The sequence below is a fragment of the Osmia lignaria genome, chromosome 13, assembly GCF_051020975.1.
Source record: "Osmia lignaria lignaria isolate PbOS001 chromosome 13, iyOsmLign1, whole genome shotgun sequence".
Classification (NCBI taxonomy): Eukaryota; Metazoa; Arthropoda; class Insecta; order Hymenoptera; family Megachilidae; genus Osmia; species Osmia lignaria.
In genome coordinates this window covers 1,531,095-1,550,097 of record NC_135044.1, presented here as the reverse complement: position 1 = coordinate 1,550,097, position 19,003 = coordinate 1,531,095, and the positions used below count along the sequence as shown (strand labels likewise).

The 19,003-nt window shown below is 40.5% G+C and overlaps 1 protein-coding gene across 2 annotated transcripts; it reads left to right on the top strand.

Moving 5' to 3' along the window:
* The first annotated feature begins 6,852 nt into the window (after positions 1 to 6,852).
* LOC117601967 (Allatostatin double C) lies at positions 6,853 to 18,627 on the top strand. Of its 2 annotated transcripts, none has more exons than XM_034319343.2 (3): positions 6,853 to 7,437; positions 18,220 to 18,402; positions 18,488 to 18,627. In XM_034319343.2, exons 1-3 carry the CDS (start codon positions 7,294 to 7,296, stop codon positions 18,572 to 18,574), a joined length of 414 nt encoding a protein of 137 aa, XP_034175234.1. In that variant the 5' UTR covers positions 6,853 to 7,293; the 3' UTR covers positions 18,575 to 18,627. The 2 variants fall into 2 exon arrangements, with proteins under 2 accessions (XP_034175234.1, XP_034175235.2); XM_034319344.2 differs by lacking the exon at positions 6,853 to 7,437 and adding an exon at positions 17,149 to 17,243.
* Positions 18,628 to 19,003: the final 376 nt, after the last annotated feature.

Genomic DNA, 19,003 nt, shown 5'->3' with positions numbered 1-19,003 from the left:
TGCGTCGTTGAATCCTCTTGCTTTCAACTTTTCACTGGTCGCGCGCTATCTTCCCCCGGAAAAGGTTGTTCCATCTCTACTTCCACCTTATTTACTTTAACCAATGACGTAAAACTCGGCATTCCTTCAAAATTCAGTATCATCGAACCTTCAGCTTCGAATAAACGGATATATACACACTTCCGGTGTATAAAGAAACGAGCGTGCGTTAGGGGATGAAAAATCGCCGACTGTTTAACCTGGAAATTGACTCTTACCCTCGAGACAGAGGGTAAGGAAAATTCTTCGAACGGACGATCGACCTTTTCAAACAGGGAAACAATTGTTTTCTTCTGTTTCTCGCGATAAGCTGGCGACGAAGAAGTTGAGAAGAATGAATTTTTCGCGTTGAAAAATTTTCAAGGATTTTCAAGAGATACAGAGGGTGATCAAATTATTAAAGGCCACTCGCATAAATTGATGATTTTACATAGATATCATTAATTCTTAAATGAAAACCGAGTTAAACGTTTTTATGACGTATTGATACTTGTAAAATTATGATACACAGTTGAAAAAAGTGAAAGTTCTTGAATGGCCTGGAAATTCTTCGAACCTCAACCCCATTGAAAATTTATGGAAATATTTATTATTAATAATAAATGTCAATTGATTGAACGTTTGATAGAAATATGGGCTAGAAATAAAGAAATCAAATTGAATTGCTTAAAATGCATCGAAAGTATGGCGAAAAGAATTGAGGCAGTAATTGCAGCAAAAGATACATGTGTAAATATAATCTTTTAAATGTATTTCTTTATTTTTGTAAGCATTTTGAATTATTGATTAAAAGTTACAGAATGTAAAAACTTTAAAATTGCGGCTCTATTTCTACGCAAACACGAAAAACCCATTTTTCATGGCTTTAATAATTTAATCACCACGAATGGCACTACGTTTCGACGCTCGTAAACGGCACCTTTACGCTTCTCCTGACGATTTCAAAACGTCTCGGATGGATCGAGACTTCCGGTTGTAACCTTCAACATGCCACTCATAATGTACCGACCGAGTGAAATTTGCATCGTTGTCGCGATAAAACGAAGAAAGTTTATCGCGCAACCCGCGTCGCGATTTGCAATTTTTAACGAAAACGACCCTGCTTGATGGCCACGGTGTGTTTTTAACGAAATTTCCATCGTTCACGCGAAGACGAGCCGGGGAAGGAGAGAAGAAAAATGAGCCAGTCTTATCCTTCAAGCGTCCCGTTAAATTACGCATCCGCGAGAAGACCGAGTAGAGTTTTCCCTTAACAAATTCGTTCGATTTACCTTTCCTCCTTTCTATACGCATCATCCGCTTCGGGATACAACTTCCGGTTGTGTAGCATCAACTAACGATCGATTTATCCCGAAAATAAATGGTCAAAGTTGATTCGAAACTGACGGTACAGAGGAGAGGCGGTACGAGGATCGAGGACACTCGTTTTACGTAACTTAACGAGCGATCCACGGCTTTCTTCGTCACGCCAACGCTAATTAAGCATTTTCATAACGGATATCCGATTTCACCGTACGCTCTCGTTTCCTCCTTCGACCCTGACAGGCACGATTCGTTGCCACGGATTCGCGACAAAAACAGATTCGTATGTTTGCCGTACCTTTCGTTCCTTCGATGATTTTAATCGAAACGCGATAGGGTAACGCATTGATGGAAGAAAACGATTGATGTGTCGCGAAGACAAGTATTTACCTCCCGTCAAACGCGACTCTATCTCTGACGGGAAACACCCTCGCGCAGCTCGATGCCAACTGTAAAGACAAAGACAATTCACTCTATCTTTCGACGATCGGCTCCTTCGAACTGTTTCAGAAACGACTTCGATGAATCGTTCCGTCTGCCGTCTTGTCGATTCGCAGTAGAACGTCTCGTTGCATGGTCAGACGATGTGCCCCTTGACGCTTTAACCCGTTGGCGTATGATTTTATTTTGCTACATATATATTCTATTTACAAGAGGAGCAAATAAAATTACTAATAAATGCCTTAAAAATCCTTAGCGTATAATGATTTTTTCTTTTTGTAAAGTACCTGTATTGTAATCGAATTCGAAGTATAATTTCAATTAGAATTTGCACAATATTTCCTTGATTTCCTGACAGACGCAAACGCTGAGAAAATAATCCTCCGACGGCGGACCATGGAGAAAGCCCCAACAGTAACTTAATTTTCTAAATTCCTAATTTTATACTGTTCCTTTAAAAATTATTTTTCTAATACAGGTAACCCTTTAACTTTAGGTTAATTTCCTTGTACATGTTTTGCAATGGGTCGATTGGACCCAGCCTCCTTTGTTCAAGGATTAACACCCACCTCCTTTTCACGTTTAACCTTTTACGCTGTTATTCTTCTCCTTATTTTTATCCGCTACATCGACTGTTAATTACAATTCTAAGTGTAATTATTATTTTAATCGTTCTAAGAATTGTCAACCATTTCGTAACCGATGGGGTGTTCGTTGCTTTCAAAGTTATGCTTTTGTAATCCTTCCTGCGACGTCATAGGATATCCCTTGGGGAATGGAACGAAGAAGATATCGAAAGGCAGCCCCGCGTTACGCAATTGTGCAATAAACGATCGGGATCGAGTCTGGTGCTAAGAACGAGCTACACGAACTGTGATAATTAACTTGACGCAATCGCAGGCGAATAATGAGGTAAACGAGGAAAGTTCGAGGACGAAAAGAAAAATGTTTCACCGAAAAGCCGGAAAATTGGAAATTTTTAATACAGAAAATAAATTCTAAGAAATTGTAGAGGTTAATAATTTATTCGCACCTTGAATGTCGTCAAAGCGAACACAGCTGAAGATTCTCTTTGCGTCATTGTTTCGCAAACCGATGCAAGTTATCGTTTCTAGAGAGACCGAGACGAAAGGAAAGAGCAAATGAAACGAAACGCGAAACGGACGTCGTAATTATCCGTTAACGAGGAAGAGAGCAGATCTGGGATTGATCGATGTCCAAGGGTCGCCTCGAATCCGATCAAAGCTGTTACCCGAACAGAATTGGATCTCCTTTCTGTCTTCTCTGCGAGAAAAGGGATTTATAATCAACGAAGAACCCTAGAACACCCCATATTCGAAAACATTTCGGTTTGCAACGTAGCGACGATCATTTGATCGCGAAAATCTTCAAATTTCCATGAGACTTTTCGAGTACATACGAAGTACATTCGTTGTATAATTAAAAACCCTGGTACCTGAGTGTCCTGAAAGAATTCTTACCTCACGAAATGCAGAAAATAAATTTAAGAGTGATGATAGAGGAAATAAAATTCTTGTGAAAAGGAAAGGGAAGAAAGAAGCTTCCTTAAGGGGTAAGTTATCCACCCGAGAAATATTAAGGGTTCGCTGGGGGCAGGTAAAGTATAGAGAAAAAAAACGAGAGGGTTGAAGGAAAGGAAAGCGTACAGAGTGCGCTACGAAGCAAAGGGTTGCTCTCTGAACGGTCAGGAATCGCGTCGGTAATCTCGCAACGGAAATCACCCCTTCGAACGGAAGTTTCTTTACCCGAGGTCTCTTACTCGCGGTCGATAAAAAAATATTAACGATCCATGGAACAACTTTGCGATCGATTAATTGATTTTTTCACAAAAATATAACAACATTGAATTCTTAGAAATTTTTCATTTTTTCAAAAATCTTTCCAACGTTCGTTGGTTTTTAAACGGGTCTTTGTTATTTTTGAAAAGATCGATAACATAAGAAGAGAAATAATGTTGCAATGGTATTCGTTTCGAGGAATAATTGAATCGTTTCTATGGATCGATAGACAGGAAGCGAGAAAACGGCACAATTTCTGACTGCGACGAGGAGAAAAAAAAAAAATCGCGACGGGTGGTTGAGTGGTACCAGAGAAACCTTTAGGTTCACTTTCCATTATCCATCTCCGATCGACCTGCACCCTGATTGACTTCCAGTGTCGTCCAACCTTTTCGTGCCGTTTTTCACCCGCTTCTTTCTCATTCACCCCTCTGTTCGACGAGGATACACTTTATCTAAAATCAGTTATTACTATTACGACCCATGGCTTTCTATCAAGCGTTCCGAATATCTTCCTTCTGTTAAGAATCCAACCCCCGAAAGTCCTCGAGGGTTTCGCGCGAAAACGCAATTAAAGGCGTAATTAAGGCGTAATTAAACGAACGTTCGTTTATCAGAAAGGGGAGGAGCATAAAATTTCGTACGATTCGAGGCTTCGAATCAGCCGGCACCCCCGCGGAGGATAAAATTTCTCGGTCCAGCAGTGTCGAGAAGCGTTCCGTCGTTCTCCGTTTTATAAGCCTCATCGAGCAGCTCGTAACCGAGCCGTTAACGCGGCTGCTAAACTCCTTAAACGTCGTTTACCTTATTCGCGAAAAATCCTCGCGCGCCCACACCTCTGTTCGCGTAAACCGCTTAAATTTCAGCGGGAAAAGTATTCTTACGAGAAATAATCTATACGAGCGCGTGTAACATCGTGAAAGATTCGGGATCGTAAAGCGTTGCGACGTCTGTGCGAACGATATAAATCGGACGGACGCGTCGCGACGCGACAGACCGCGATAAAGAGCGAAACGTTCCCTTTGGTGTCGATCGATCGGAAACGTACACTTCACCGATGTACGGATAACGTTCCACGAACGTCGTTGTACCGTGGAAAATCCAAGTAATCGATCGTTGCTCGTTGGAAACGGGAAACGAGGATCGGTAAACGAATTTGGGCGACGATTTTCGAAGAGCGGAAAACGAGAAACCGCATCTCTGGATGAGACCAGCGTGTATTATTTCAAAGCGAACTTCTGCCTATCCCTGCCCTCCCTACGCCAGAAACGAATCGCGGCAACGTCATTAGCTAATTAATGGTAACCGGGCTAATTGCTCGACCAGCCACGCGACATTTGTTGCGGGAGCATTCGATCGGCACTTCCTCGATAAATTCGAACCGCGTTTCCACTGCTATTGTAGCAGCAAATTTCTTTATTTATTTACAAACATGATAATTCCTCTATAATTGCAACGATTCGAAACGAGCGCGAAAGCGATTTTATCATAAATCAAATGATAATTACGTAGATACTGTCTCTATCGGATCCAGAAGCACCTTTACCTTTGCATTCGAGGTTGATTCCCCTATCCACTACGTCACCGGTTCACCGTCATCCTTACTCCCACGACTCCTGTTAATATTATTAGGTCTGAAACTCCGGTTTCCTCGATTATATTCGAGTAGAAATAAAAAGATATTCGATAGAAAAATATTAACAATCTGTCTCTTCAACGGAAAGGAAGAAAATTTGAAAAGCATCGATCGACTGACTAACTCGAAAAGATGATTTCTCTGAATTCAAAATCAAGACGAATTGTTTCGTCAAAAAGAGATTAAACACAGGAAAAGAAGCTATTGCAATCGTTAATGTCCTTCGAGTCTTCTTCTTCTTCATGATCTATCAATTAGTCTAATGAATCTGCAGAGAACAGAAAAACGGGAATGGCTTTCGAACATAAGAAACGAAATTAGAAAGGGAAAAACGAGGGACTCGACGAGAAGAATAATAACCATTTGTATCGTAAGATGGAAAATTACTTTACGTTCGTCACGTAGAGAACGTCGCAGCGTTATTAGTCGCTAATTATAGCCGGCACGTGACACGGGAAGGCGCTTCTTAATTGAACGGATCCATTTCTTATCGTCAAACCACCTGTCGCATTTGCGATTTCTCTCCACCGTCACTCGTTTCTCGTCTTTCGCGGTAACGAGTTCGCACACGGTGGACACGCGAACAAATGTCGGGCTCGCGTTTCGACCGATAGAAGTAGCATAACAATAACATATGTAGATCCATAGAGGTGGGCGGTTCGAGAATAGGGAGCAAAGCTGAACGGCAGGGAGCCATTAAGGAGAGTAGGAAGATCGCTTGCTTCATCCCCTACCCTCTCGAAATTGCGTTTCTTTCTAAACCGCATCTTTGGTCCAATGTTTGGTAGATTTTGTCACTTTGAGCCTGCACGTGGCTGCCGCCCTTCGGAGCGTGAAATAAATGCCTCGGAGGGCATTGGGTCAGCCGAGCTTTGCACCGATTTACCGGTGATATTAACGTGTCGCTTTGTTAGTTTCGGACCCGCGCTATCAAATGAGAGGGCATCGGAAGTCTGTTATCAGTTGAGAGGAAATCGGTCAACTAGTAAGCAGAAAACCGGAGACAGAAATTAAGATCCCGTTACGAAGAGGAAATATTCCTGTACGCCACTGCTAATTCCCCGACCAATTTCCGACTTTGTAATCGGTCTATTCCCTAACGAGACTGACCGGCAATCGGATACCGGAAACTCGCCTGCTCCGACCGCAAGTTCTCCGCTTTTCTAACTGGCCACTGGATCCGCGGGAACGCAAGAAATAAATAAAATCTCGATCGATATCAAGCCGCGTGGACGAAAACTTTATCAATTTAAAAGTTTATCGATATTTTCGGTGTCAACGTTGCACCGTTCGTCGAAGAACAAAAAACATTGACAGAAGTTTGCAATTTCCAAGACATTAATTAAATCCGATGTAGGTCGATCGAGAAAACGGAAGAGGCGTGCGAACGCAGAGAAGGAGGAAATGAGAAAACGTAAACGCCAGTATGTGGATCGATCGCGATTTCTAGTTTCCGGTTCGATCTGGTTCGTTCAGCGAGCGACAAATTTGCATTAGCGAGTGAATGTGGGATAACTGATAAGAGGAAACTGGAAATTGAAATCGCCAGGTTTTCGGCTATCGTCGATTTCTTTACGAAGGGAAAAGGGAAAGCACCCTACGAGTTGGCGGGATAACAATGTGGGATTTCAGGAATCGTGAAAGCGCTTGCGTCGCGTCGGTTCGTGCACTATACTAGGAGGAAGCGTAGGTATATAGGAGAGCGTTTGCCGTTCGAGGCGTCACATTGCGTCCTCGAGTACATCCTTCGTCTTCCTGCAGTGATCGACAACCACGGTTCCGCTATTTTCCGACCATCAACAAAAGACCAACGTCCTCTTCCTTCCCTATTCACGTTCCTGCCCATCCGATCAAACCGATAAACGTATCGTACAAAGCGTACTAAACGCGCACCCTCTTCCCCGTACTTGTCCACCTTTGAAATTTCTTCTTCTTCTTCTTCATCGAACGGAAGTAGCATTTTACCGGAAGTTGAACGAGAAGAGTCTGTGGTGCGAACGGGAGGAAAAGGAAGTCGAGATCGGAAGAAATCTCACGAATGCTGTGATTCGTTCGAGCGACTCGATCGACCGATAAATGGGCAACGGAGTGATTCCATTGATGGTGGTGGCGATGGTGCCCATCATCACGGGTACCATCGGCCAGCGTGCTTTCAACAAGAGGAACGCAGCGACGGGCCTCGATTACCCCGACTACTCGACCAACTACGATGAGTATCCGGTGAGTAATTCAAAGGATCCATGGATCTATAGATCCATTAGCGCGCGCGCGTCTTCTCCTAGGCTGGCCGGTTGCACGTGTACGAAACAGAGCCGCGGGACAGGGGGTGGAACACGTGAACACGAGGACCGACCAATCTTATACATACACGCGTCAGAAGTTACGCAAGATAAAGTTACATCGAAAAAGGGAGTGGACGCGGAAAACAATCCAGGGGATGATTTTTCCTGACGCATTACTTGCGACCATCAGCACGAATCGTACATTATATTTTTGTACGATATAAATTATCTATCATCAATGACAAGTACAGTGGTACCTCGGTATACGACCTTAATCCGTTCCTGATGTTTGGACTTATACCAAACCAACCTTTCCCATAAGAAGTAATGTAAAAATGATTAATCCGTTCTCATGTAAAAGAAACTCCTATTGATATTATACCTACATTAATGGGGTTGTAAAATAATTTAAACGATTTCCTAGAAGTTTATACAAAATATTCACTGATTAGTTTAACATAATTAATTTGTAAAATATAAATGTAATCTAATGATAGATTCTAAATTAACAAACCAAATGGAATAAATTTGATATGATATCCTTATTTGTATGATCAGTTAATTAATAATACATCAACTTCGAATATAATTCATTTAATTTTTCCTCTGAGATAATTATTTAAAAATGACGCAAAATTCACACAAATAATTCATGTCGTATACCGAGCAAAATTACATCCAAACAGGACGTATACCGAGATACCACTGTAGATGGATTTTTCCAGTTCGATATATCAGTAATGCTTTGTTCTATATTGCTTCAAAGTTAACACTTAACCCGGCGGCTTTTTAATTTGCGGTCCAACTAATTTGCGAAATTTCAGAATTTGTCTTCTGAAGGAAAAACCAGCCTAACTTATTTTTCATGCATTATTTTTAGATAAAAATTCAAAATCGCTTATAGCTTCGAACCAGACTGTATATCAAGAATGCAAGAATGCAATGCCAGCGGTTTAGCGATAGTTCAGAAACATTGCATAAATGCAATGCCGGCGGCTTAATTGTCAAATTCGAGGAACAGATTCCCTCGCTCGACTGAAGCTATGCCTTTGATAAACAGCGCGTGGATCATCCTTCCGAAACTCCTCGATAATAATTGTCCTTCGAACCAACTATCTATTAGGTCGTTCCTAATCAAAAATTCCCGCTATTCCACGTGACGATAGTAAATCCTCCGTTTCTTTTTCCTAACGTATTTAGAGAAAGATTTTAACCCTCGGACGGCGGACCATGGAGAAAGCCTTAATTTTAATCTTTGATTAATCTTTAAATTAATCAATTATCTTTGTATATTCAATATTCTGTAAGTACTCTGCTGTTCACAGGTTATCCTTGAAATAACAAAGTATTTTTTTCGTTAAACAAACGCAAACAGAGTTGCAACGAGTTTGGGTAGCAATCAAAGTGTTAAACTCGTTGCTGTAGGAAAAACGGCACCGAGCTGCTGACAGTCGAGAGAAAACTCGGAAGCTTTTTCTCTCGATCTCGAACAGAAAAAAAGAAAAAAAGAAAATAAATCTACAATTTCCATCCGGTAATCGTGTTATAGAATATCCAATTGTTCTTCTTCGTGTCGTTAGCCGTCCTCGTTCTTTCTGCCTTTCGGCTTGCTATTTCATTCTTCTCAAATTTCTCTATTACTCTCGGTATATATTCGTTTCTCACCGAACTTTTCCCTTTGTTTTGCGGTAAATGTGAACGTAAGCCGAGAATATTACTACCCCTACGTTATAGGACTCTTCCTTTTTTCTCCTTATTCTCATTTGGCTCGCCTTAGGAACGTAGGAGTTCTTCCTCTTCGCTCCACTCGGTCGATGATATTTCGAAACCACCATATACATACACCTTATCTGTTTCCTGGGACCTCTTCTGTTGGTCAGACACGGTACCGACCATATTTCAGCTGATCCTCGCGTGTAACGTTTTGATCGCTTCAAAATTAACTTTTTAATTTGCGGTCTAACGAATTTGCGAAATTTCAGAATGTATCTTCTGAAGGAAAAATCAGCCTAACTTATTTTTCATGCATTATTTTTAGATAAAAGTTCAAAATCGCTTATAGCTTTGATCACCATTCACGCGGATCGTGGAACGCCGCTGATTAATTGATACGAAACTCGGATGATTCAGTTTGTTAAACGTTTATCGGAGGAAAAGCTGTCAGAAATAGATTCGAGGGCGCGGATAGCTGAATAAAGCAATTGAAATTTTCTTTATTTCGGCCCCCTTTCCTTACTTCCGTCCCTTCCAAGAAGCAAGACTGTAACAATGGACATTTGTAAAATCCCTTACCATATGGCTGTCGAAACTAGCCCGTGAAAAGGACATTGATCCGACGAACGTTTTCCGTTTAGGTATACATTGATTTTCTAACGTAGAATGACGAGATTTGGGGAACTGACTTGTCGAAGACAATGGGAGAAGAAGATAAAATTAGAATTTACTACGGAAATTAATTGAAGGTACGACGCAAAATTTAATTAACGCTTTCTTCGGAAATCTGCGAAAAATCTTTATCCGAGGAAGTCCTGCGGGGATGTACGGGATGTTGGAACATCGCAATTTTTCTTTGAACGCGTGTTTGAATTAGAAAGTTCTAATTAGCGGAGGAAGCGATTCCGGGAATAGAGGCGAAACAGACGGAGCCGAAGTGACGGCATACGGATTTCAACAACTTATTAATTACCCGATAAATCGATCGTTCCCCATTAACCCGTCGACAATGCTCGTTACGTACCTCGATTAATAATAATTTACCCAGCTCGAGAACTCGTTGCAGGTCTGTTCGTTTTCGTAAAATGGAAACTGTCTCGCGCGACTCAACGTTTAGGAAAATGAACGATTGTTCAATTAGTTCGTTTCGTTGTGATCCTACGCAACCCTTTCGTTCCCCCGTCTCTGGCCTTCTTATTCGTTATTCAACCGAGCGTTCATTCTGTCTCCAGCTAATTAATGAATTTCGAACCGCATTAATCACGCCTCTGTTTCACCGGCGAAATAAGACACGGCTAGTCGGACTTCACGCTAATTAGTCACCGAGCACTGTCCACGCATGCACGCGCTACTTTCTATTAATTAACAATTAATCTCCCTCCGATGGCCAGAATTTTTTTTCATCCTCACCGTCCTCGTTTCGAGTATTTCCAAAAATAATAACATAAAATATATTTCCATTAGTCGCGATTGATTTCCCGCTTCTCTCGTTAACGTTCTTCGACTTACAAGATCTAATAAGAATCAGAAAAATATGACAGATATTAATTAGGTCCTGATATTATTTTATCGTACGTTTATTTCTCCGCCATCTTCCTCCCTTTAAGAACCGTCAAACTATTCTTCTTCGTTAAGGAGTTAATAAAGTCCCGTCGTATGTCCATCTGCTTTACGATCCGGGATCAAGTTCGGATTAATTAACCTTCTTATTCCGCTTTATCGTAATCAACTGGGAACGATGTTCCTCCGAGAAACGCGTTATTAAATCGTCGAAACGACTATGATTTGGAATCATTAATGGAAAGCTTTCCTCGGAATACTGATTATTCTCCAATTAATCCTTTGCTTTCTGTGCGAAAAGTTATCAACATCTGTTTCACGATTCTACTGAAATTTATAACGCGTCGTCTACAGCTTTCGTTTGGACTTAAATAAATGAGCCAGTGTATCTCAGCAGCCTCGAATTTAAAATTATCAAAGTTATCCTCATTCCCTGTTAATAATTAAATAACTTTTTCTCTATTCGCTTCTATGCGAGTGGGTGGACGCGTTTCCTTCTAATCGGTGTAGGTGTACGACCGTGGGTGCGACTGATTATGCAGTTTTCCTATCACATATTATTCTGAGATTTCTGGAAACGTTTAAATATATACGAATTTTCTTCTCTACGAAAGACACACTTCGTTGGATCCTCTTCGACAATCGATTATCGTCACTTAGCAATAAATTGCAATTTATAAATCAATAAGATCTCGAAGAGAAAGAAATTAGAGCCGCGAGATCGGCCATTAAAGTGTTAAGACACCCGCTTACGTATCCAGCATTGAAGTCTCCTGGAGACGAAGATGTCGCATCGAACGGTACCAGCGATTCCATCGCCTTTTCTATCAAATTTTACCTAAACGGACATCCGGATATTGACATCCTACTCTCCTCAACTTTCTCTCCCAGCTTAATTATTATAATATCTTTCAATTCCGCTGAAATATTACTTTGCCTCTCGCCATCGTAACAGAACGCGCCGATGCTTTCTTTCTCTGATCGCCGAGTTTCGCGGCAATAACTTTTATGTATCGGCTAATGAAAAGGTAACCAAGGATCTAGAGGGGAGCGAAGCAGGATATATATAGAGAGATGGAAAGAGATAGGTGACTTTAATCATCGTTAGATCGACTCGCCGCGGCGAAGTCTAATTATTTGCTGAGGACGATCTATATCGTTCGACGGCGCTCTATTCCCTCAATATGTTTGTCGAACACCTCCTTGCTAAGGTAAATTTGTTTTATTCCCGCTGTTTGAGAAGCTCGATTTCACCTTGTCCGGGTTACGAGGAAGGTTCCGTACAGGTGAAATTTTCGAGAAGCGATGAAAATATTTTTCTTTCACAAAGCCGTTTAAAGGTTTGTATCCGCGCGATAAAATACAGTGGATGATCAAATTATTAGAGCCATTGTATGAAAAATGGATTTTTCATGTTTGCGTAGAAATAGAGCTACAATTTTAAGGTTTTTACATTGTGTAACCTTTAGTCAATAATTCTCCACTATTAATATGCAAAGAAATACTTATAAAATATAACAAAAACTACGTTTAACTCGGTTTTCATTTAAGAAATAATGATATGGTTCTAATAATTTCATCACCCACTGTACAATCGTAACGCGAAAGCGCGATCTTCTTCGTTTCATTTACCAGAATTCGGACACCCCGGTGTTTCTACGAGTCTCATAAATAGAACGTTTCGATTCTACTAGAGATATAAATTTTCTCCTGATTACTCCCACGTGCTTTTTCTTCTTCTTCCGCCTCTGCAGCAGCTCTTTTCTCAACGCGTATTTATGTCCTCCAAGTGCCTTGCTTGTTCTCTCCCTGGTCCGCGCTCTCCTTAAACGCTCGCAAACCGACTTTTTACGATCCTCCCGTGTCCCGTAGTCAGAGGTGCATTGAAACTCATTCGTTTCTCGAGAAACTACTTCTACCCTCGTTGCCTTGTTCGTAATACAAATTAATTCGCTATTTTGTACGACGTTGAGAAACAGGAAAAGTGTAAAGCAGTACCTGTTGCTTCGGCGTCTGTGCCGGAACTACTTGTCTCATTAAAACGTCATTAACATTTACAACGTATACAATGGTGCTAAATATATTTGGCCAGCAGTGTATGTACTCCGGGAAGAGTTTATAATTACATAGATATTTTAAGCGGAAGAGAAGTATCCGATCTTCCATCGATACCGTTCGTCCAATCGTTCGTCCTCGGAATGATTTTCATTTTCCCTTGACCTATTTGCTTTCCATCTACGCGACAATTATCCTTCGTTTTCCCTCTAATTAACCGAATCATCCGATAATAAGGGAGCGTGAAAGTTGGATCGCGTTCGCGAGTTTCCTTGCCGGTTCAATAATTTCTCGATGAAAAGCAAACTGCAAACAAATTCGCGCAAAGAATTCGATTCGAAATAGAAAATTAAATTAAGAAACGAGTCTTAAATATCCAAGGTGCGTGTAAATTCTCATTGAATCATCCCACGTTCGATATTTTCCACTCTGCCGGTCGACGCGCGTTCTCCAATAAAATTTCATCATTTTTCTTTTTCAATCTGCTATCGAAACTTGCACAAAATGAAAATTGAAGCGCAATGAAAATAAAATCCGTATCCGAACGAGAAATTATTTACAACAGTTTCTCGTGAGTTTCATCGCCTGTTAACTCTTTATTCGTATCTTTTAATGTCTCTCCGATTTTTTAAAATTTTTATTTTTATTAAAAAAGCGATCGCATTCATCCGATGGCCATGCAAGTTCGCTTAGCCATTTCCATATCCATTTGGATTCGCGGCATACGAGGTTGGCCGCATTTACACGGAACACGTCCGATTCTTCGGATAAATCGATTAATTTGCACGTCTTTGTTCTCGCGGCAAACATCCTTCTCTCTTTCCCCAGTCGGTCCGTTTTCGCGTCGCGGCCTCCGGTTGGCCGCTAAAATTAACGACAAAAGAAATTGCGTGAAATTAGGACGCGAATATCGTATTATTGAAACGATTACGACACAAGTTGGCCTGTGCGCGTATCGTTGACATTGAAACGCGACTCGATGAAACGGAGAGGACCGATACGCGTCAACAATTATGTCCATTCTGACCGGTTGAATGGCCACGTAATTGTTGCACGACCTACGTTTCCGCGATTCCGCGTACAGTGGGCGGTATTCACCGCGATAGCAAAACCGATCTATAGGATCTACAATCGCAGATTTTGTTGGTGCGAAGCTCCGCAATTAAGCGACTGATCGGGATTTTGGTGACTTTTTAATTGAAAATCTAGATTATCAATATTGATCATTCTTTGCAAGCCGTTCACAGTGGCCACTGTGAGTGTTTATATAAAATAAAATCAGAGATCGGTGGTGTCCTTGAAGAATGGTCACAGAAACCGATACCCATGTTAAGTCGATGAGTGAAAATTTAATTAACGATTAACGAGAACTATGTCGACGCGTTTACGATAAAATTAGAGATAAAAAGCGACGGATGATCACGTAATCGGTCAACGAACTCGTATATCGTTCTAGAACAAAGCTATCCCTCTCTGTGTACCTCTAATAGAAATCCAGTTTTAGAAGCATCGATTTTAATTCAGCGATTTCCTGTCATAAAAACAGTTAAGAATCTTTTGTAATCGAAAATTAATCCCGCTGCTTTGTCAGAGACAAGGCACGCGTTTGCGGACATGTTCGATGAAGAAATCCCTTGTTACGATCGGTAATAGAGCTTCGTCGACCGGATCCACCCTTTGCCTCATTTTACAACGAGCTTTCCACGATGGAAACGCTTTCTGATCCTCCATCGTCCATCTATTCCTTTATCTTTCCACTACTTTAATCTCTACGTCGAATCAAACGTCAGAGCAAAGCCGATAGGAAGAATTCGTTCGTTTCTAATAGATAATCGCGTTTCTCTATTCCTCGATCTTTCATTCTTTCTTTTCTCTTCGTTGCGCGACATTTCGTGCACGTTTTCTTTTTTTTCCTTTTCCATAAAATATCAAATTATACGATCGATTGTACGAGCGACGAGCGCGATTAAATTGAAACACTCGCAGATACGTGTTTTCGAGTATCATGACGTCGATTTTTCGCAATTCGACGCACGTTTTCCAGCGTCCCGACGCGACGCGCGGCTGCAAATCGCATCGCTCATTGTTCAAATTCTATAGAATTAGAACGCGTTATTTCGAACGATACGTTTTCCGAGAAAGATTCGTGACAAAAGCGTTAATGTATAGACATTCGAAACGTAGGCGATCGCAAACAGAGGGCTTTTCCGTTGGTCGCCAACGGCATCGCGCAATCTACAATTTTCCCTCGATCGGTCCTTTCCAAGAGAGCAAACCGTCATCCATTTTTGCAGGATAACAAGATTTGACGACGAGAAGATTGGAGTAAATAGATCGTGTTCTGTATGGGGCATTTTTCCCCGCTGGATTGTCAGATTCGATTGTGAAACATCGATTCGTTTTCGCGTTCTAAAGGGAATCGACGTTTCAATTGATACGCTTCGATTAAAGGGAATTATTTAAAGATAAAAAGGATATTAACGAGACGTTTCATCTATTTCTTTCCATTATTCAACGAATCCGACGAATTTCGTGTACACTAGTGGAATTAATTCTGGACACTTTTAAATTTTTACTTAAATTTCACATTTATCCAAATTATTTAATATATAATCATTTATATTTTATATTCTAATCATTGTTTCCTAATTTTAGGGCGTCTCTTATAAAAAAAATCAGTAAAAAGATCATTTACAGCCATACTTTTGATATAAAATAAAAATTATAATTTCAACGCATCAAAGGAGGTAGAAAGAAATTAATATTTCGTTTTTAAATTAAAATTTTAAAACATTCACAAACCAAATCATGTGAAAATATTAAATATAAACATTATAGATTACAATAAAAATATTACGATATCAATTTAGCATAGAATATTTTCTGCACAAATATAAAATAAAGAATATTTTTATTCAAAGCGTCCAGAATTAATTCCACCAATGTAGAAATTATGCAGGCGTTCGATTAACGAGATGTCCTTCACGGTTTTTAATCCGCATCGTTATCGAAAGAGCAACATCTAACTCATCTGTCTCAAGTAATTTCAGGACAATGAAACACTAGCTTAATACTTTATTTCTTTCATTACTTCCAAGCTCCTCGCCTTCTTGGCGAAGATTTTTAATTACACCCCTGATTTCATCGACAACTTTCTTCTTCGCTCGTCGATCGCCGACGGCGATATCGCCTAAGCCTAATCCAGATAAAAAAAAAAAAATTCCTCCTTCCACGTATCGAATGCACCAGACGCGTAGGAAGAATATTAAAACAAAACAATATTAAAACGATACTCGAGGAGGTACTCGGTAATAAAACCTCGGTGAAATCCTCGATGTCCCCAAAGGGTCCTTATCCCCGGTGTCTTAATATTAGAAATATACGAAATAGAGGATCTTGGGGAAACGCAGAAGCGCCACAGGGAAACGAGAGAAACAATGAAAAGCCCATCAACGCCAGGGATCCGTGTCCTCTCTTTCATCCTAACTGGACCAACCTTCTTAATTGATTAGCTGACCAATTACGGGATGATTATTTTGTTTGCCATTGAACCGGTCGAAGAAACAATGAAAGATGAATAAAATAATTTTTAACAAAAAATACAACCGACTTCGAAATGCACTAAAAAGTATGAAATAATTTCTACTTCATTTATAAAAATACCCAACAGCTATTAATAAAACCTATTTACTCGTTAAATCGTATACTAAATACATTTCAACCTTTTCGGAGGCGGCGTAAAATTAATAATACCCGAATATACGATGCTGCCATAAAACCAATAGTTTTTCACGAATATCTCGGAAACTAAAGCTTTCCGTTAATTATACATACGGAAAAAGTTGTTCAGAATCATGCCCCCGAAAACATATTAAAATGTCATTAAAATCGTCCAATCTTGAGATTAAAAACTTCGTGTATTTTGCAATAACAATGAAAAAATGAAAAATTTTTTTTTTTAATGGGGCCAATCGGAAGACATACCCTACAAGATACAAAAGGTTTCGTTCCGATTGGTCCATCCATCTCGGAGTAATCGGTGAACACACACAGAAAATAAAAATAAAATAAAAAAATACATACTGATCGAATTGAGTAACCTCCTCCTTTTCGAAGTCGGTTAAAAAGAGCAGAGATTAACGCGACAGATCGGTTGCAGATAGTAGAAGAAACTCGGCGTGAAAGCTAATACTTCGCTTCGTTAGGCTCGAATACAATGAGTAATTCAAGGGGACGAAAATAACCGGGTTTATTGGCTGACCAATCTTCTTTATGTTTTCACAAATGGGTCAATAATCCGTCCACGAGACGTCTAGTCGTATCCCGTCTGTCATGGTTTCTATGAAACGTCGCGAGGAAATAAAAGTTGACCAGAGATCCTTTGGGAAATCGCTCCAAACAAATAACAGCGCAGAGGTACCACGTTTATTCTGCTGTTTATCCGGTTGCGGCTTATTTTCCTTTTTTTTTCTTTCCTTTTTCTTTCGAGGGAAATCAAAGTTTACCGATCGCTAATTTTCCCGGGAAATTGGACGTCACTTCGTAACGATCTGGGGAAACAGAATGCCGGAAGATCGTTTCTAACCAGAGTAACTCGAATAAGAGGAAGTCGAGCATATCGACTAACTAATTTCGAAGAAAGTGATAATTACATTCGCCACGAGTTCTCAACTTGCCAAGAGCTCCGAGCAATCAACGGATAATCGAGCGGAGCTTTCAGTTAAACGGTTCATCGGTAAATCCGCCGATTTTCCGGTTAATTACGTGAAAATTCCGCGTAATTAACCGAAAAGTCGTCGATTCATCACTAAGAAACTAGCAAATTAATGAGATGTTAACTATCGTTCTTGAACCCTTGGCCTGAGCCAAGATACGTCCAGTTAAAACTCCACGGCAATTATTTTACAGTCTAATTAATATTGATTGGCGTGAACATTAAATATCGCGAGCGAAGAGAAACCGAAGGATCGATGGAAACGTGCGAGATCAAGAATAGAACCATCTCTATATAAACCCGAAATTTTTCTATTTTATGCGAACCTTCTCCCTCGTTGCACATCTCTGATTTTCTAATTATTAGCCTTTCTTCTCTAATTATTAGCCCGTTTCTCAAAAAGTTTGCTGATCTCTCTTATGTTAGACTGAAAACGTGCAGCAAACGAAAATGACGTTTTAATTAGTAGGACATCCCCTACGTATTCTCAAAGCTTTATCATTTCTTCAATTTCCAGGTTCGGGATCATTCCTTGTCAGTAGCACGAGATATATGTTGAAAAGAGCAAGTCACTCTTTGTGTGGCTACTTTAACCGGTGTCATTTACAGGCGTAATACTTCAAGTTGATATAATAACGTCGAGCCAAGACAAAAGTTATTATTTGTTGGATATTTCAGGTGGTGGTGCCGAAGAGAGCGGCCCTTTTGTTCGACCAGCTGATGGTCGCGTTGCAGAAGGTGGTCGACAATCAGGACAGAGGGGAACTCGGTGGCAGCAGAACGTTCACGAGATCCTCCGGACCTCATCTGTCGGCTGGCAACGCGCCGATTGTTCCTTCAGCGGATGAACAAACGGTGAAGGTTCGCATTCTCTGCCTAATTCCTTATCGAATTCTAAAGCTCGTCGATGATGTACTGGAAACCGATTGATTTGTTTCTATTTCAGATGGATCTTCAACGACGCGGACAGGCAAAAGGACGAGTTTACTGGCGTTGTTACTTCAACGCTGTGACATGCTTCAAGAGAAAGTGATAACGATCCGGTGTAACCAATCTCCTATCGTCACTTCGAAACCCGACTCGACCACGAGATTCCTCGCATGCTTTTCCCGTTCAGAAAACAAATAAATTGCACACACGGGACGAATTACATCCCGAGTCCAACAACAGTGATTCTTCTACTTAATCATTTTCATTTTCTTTTTTGTTTGTTTTTCTTACGAGTCGGGAATTTACCATTTCTCTCCCAAGTCTACGGATAACACCTTCTTTCATCTAGCACGTGTAACGATCTTCCTTTCTCTCGAAACGTCGACGACTGCTAGAGCAACGGATCTACGAAACATTGTGTCAACTATTTATCTTTCTAACTTATAAAACGATCGGTATACGATTAAAAGTACCTACTCGAATGAAATAATCGCATCAATGTAACAAGAAACCCTCGACTAAGACTTCTGCG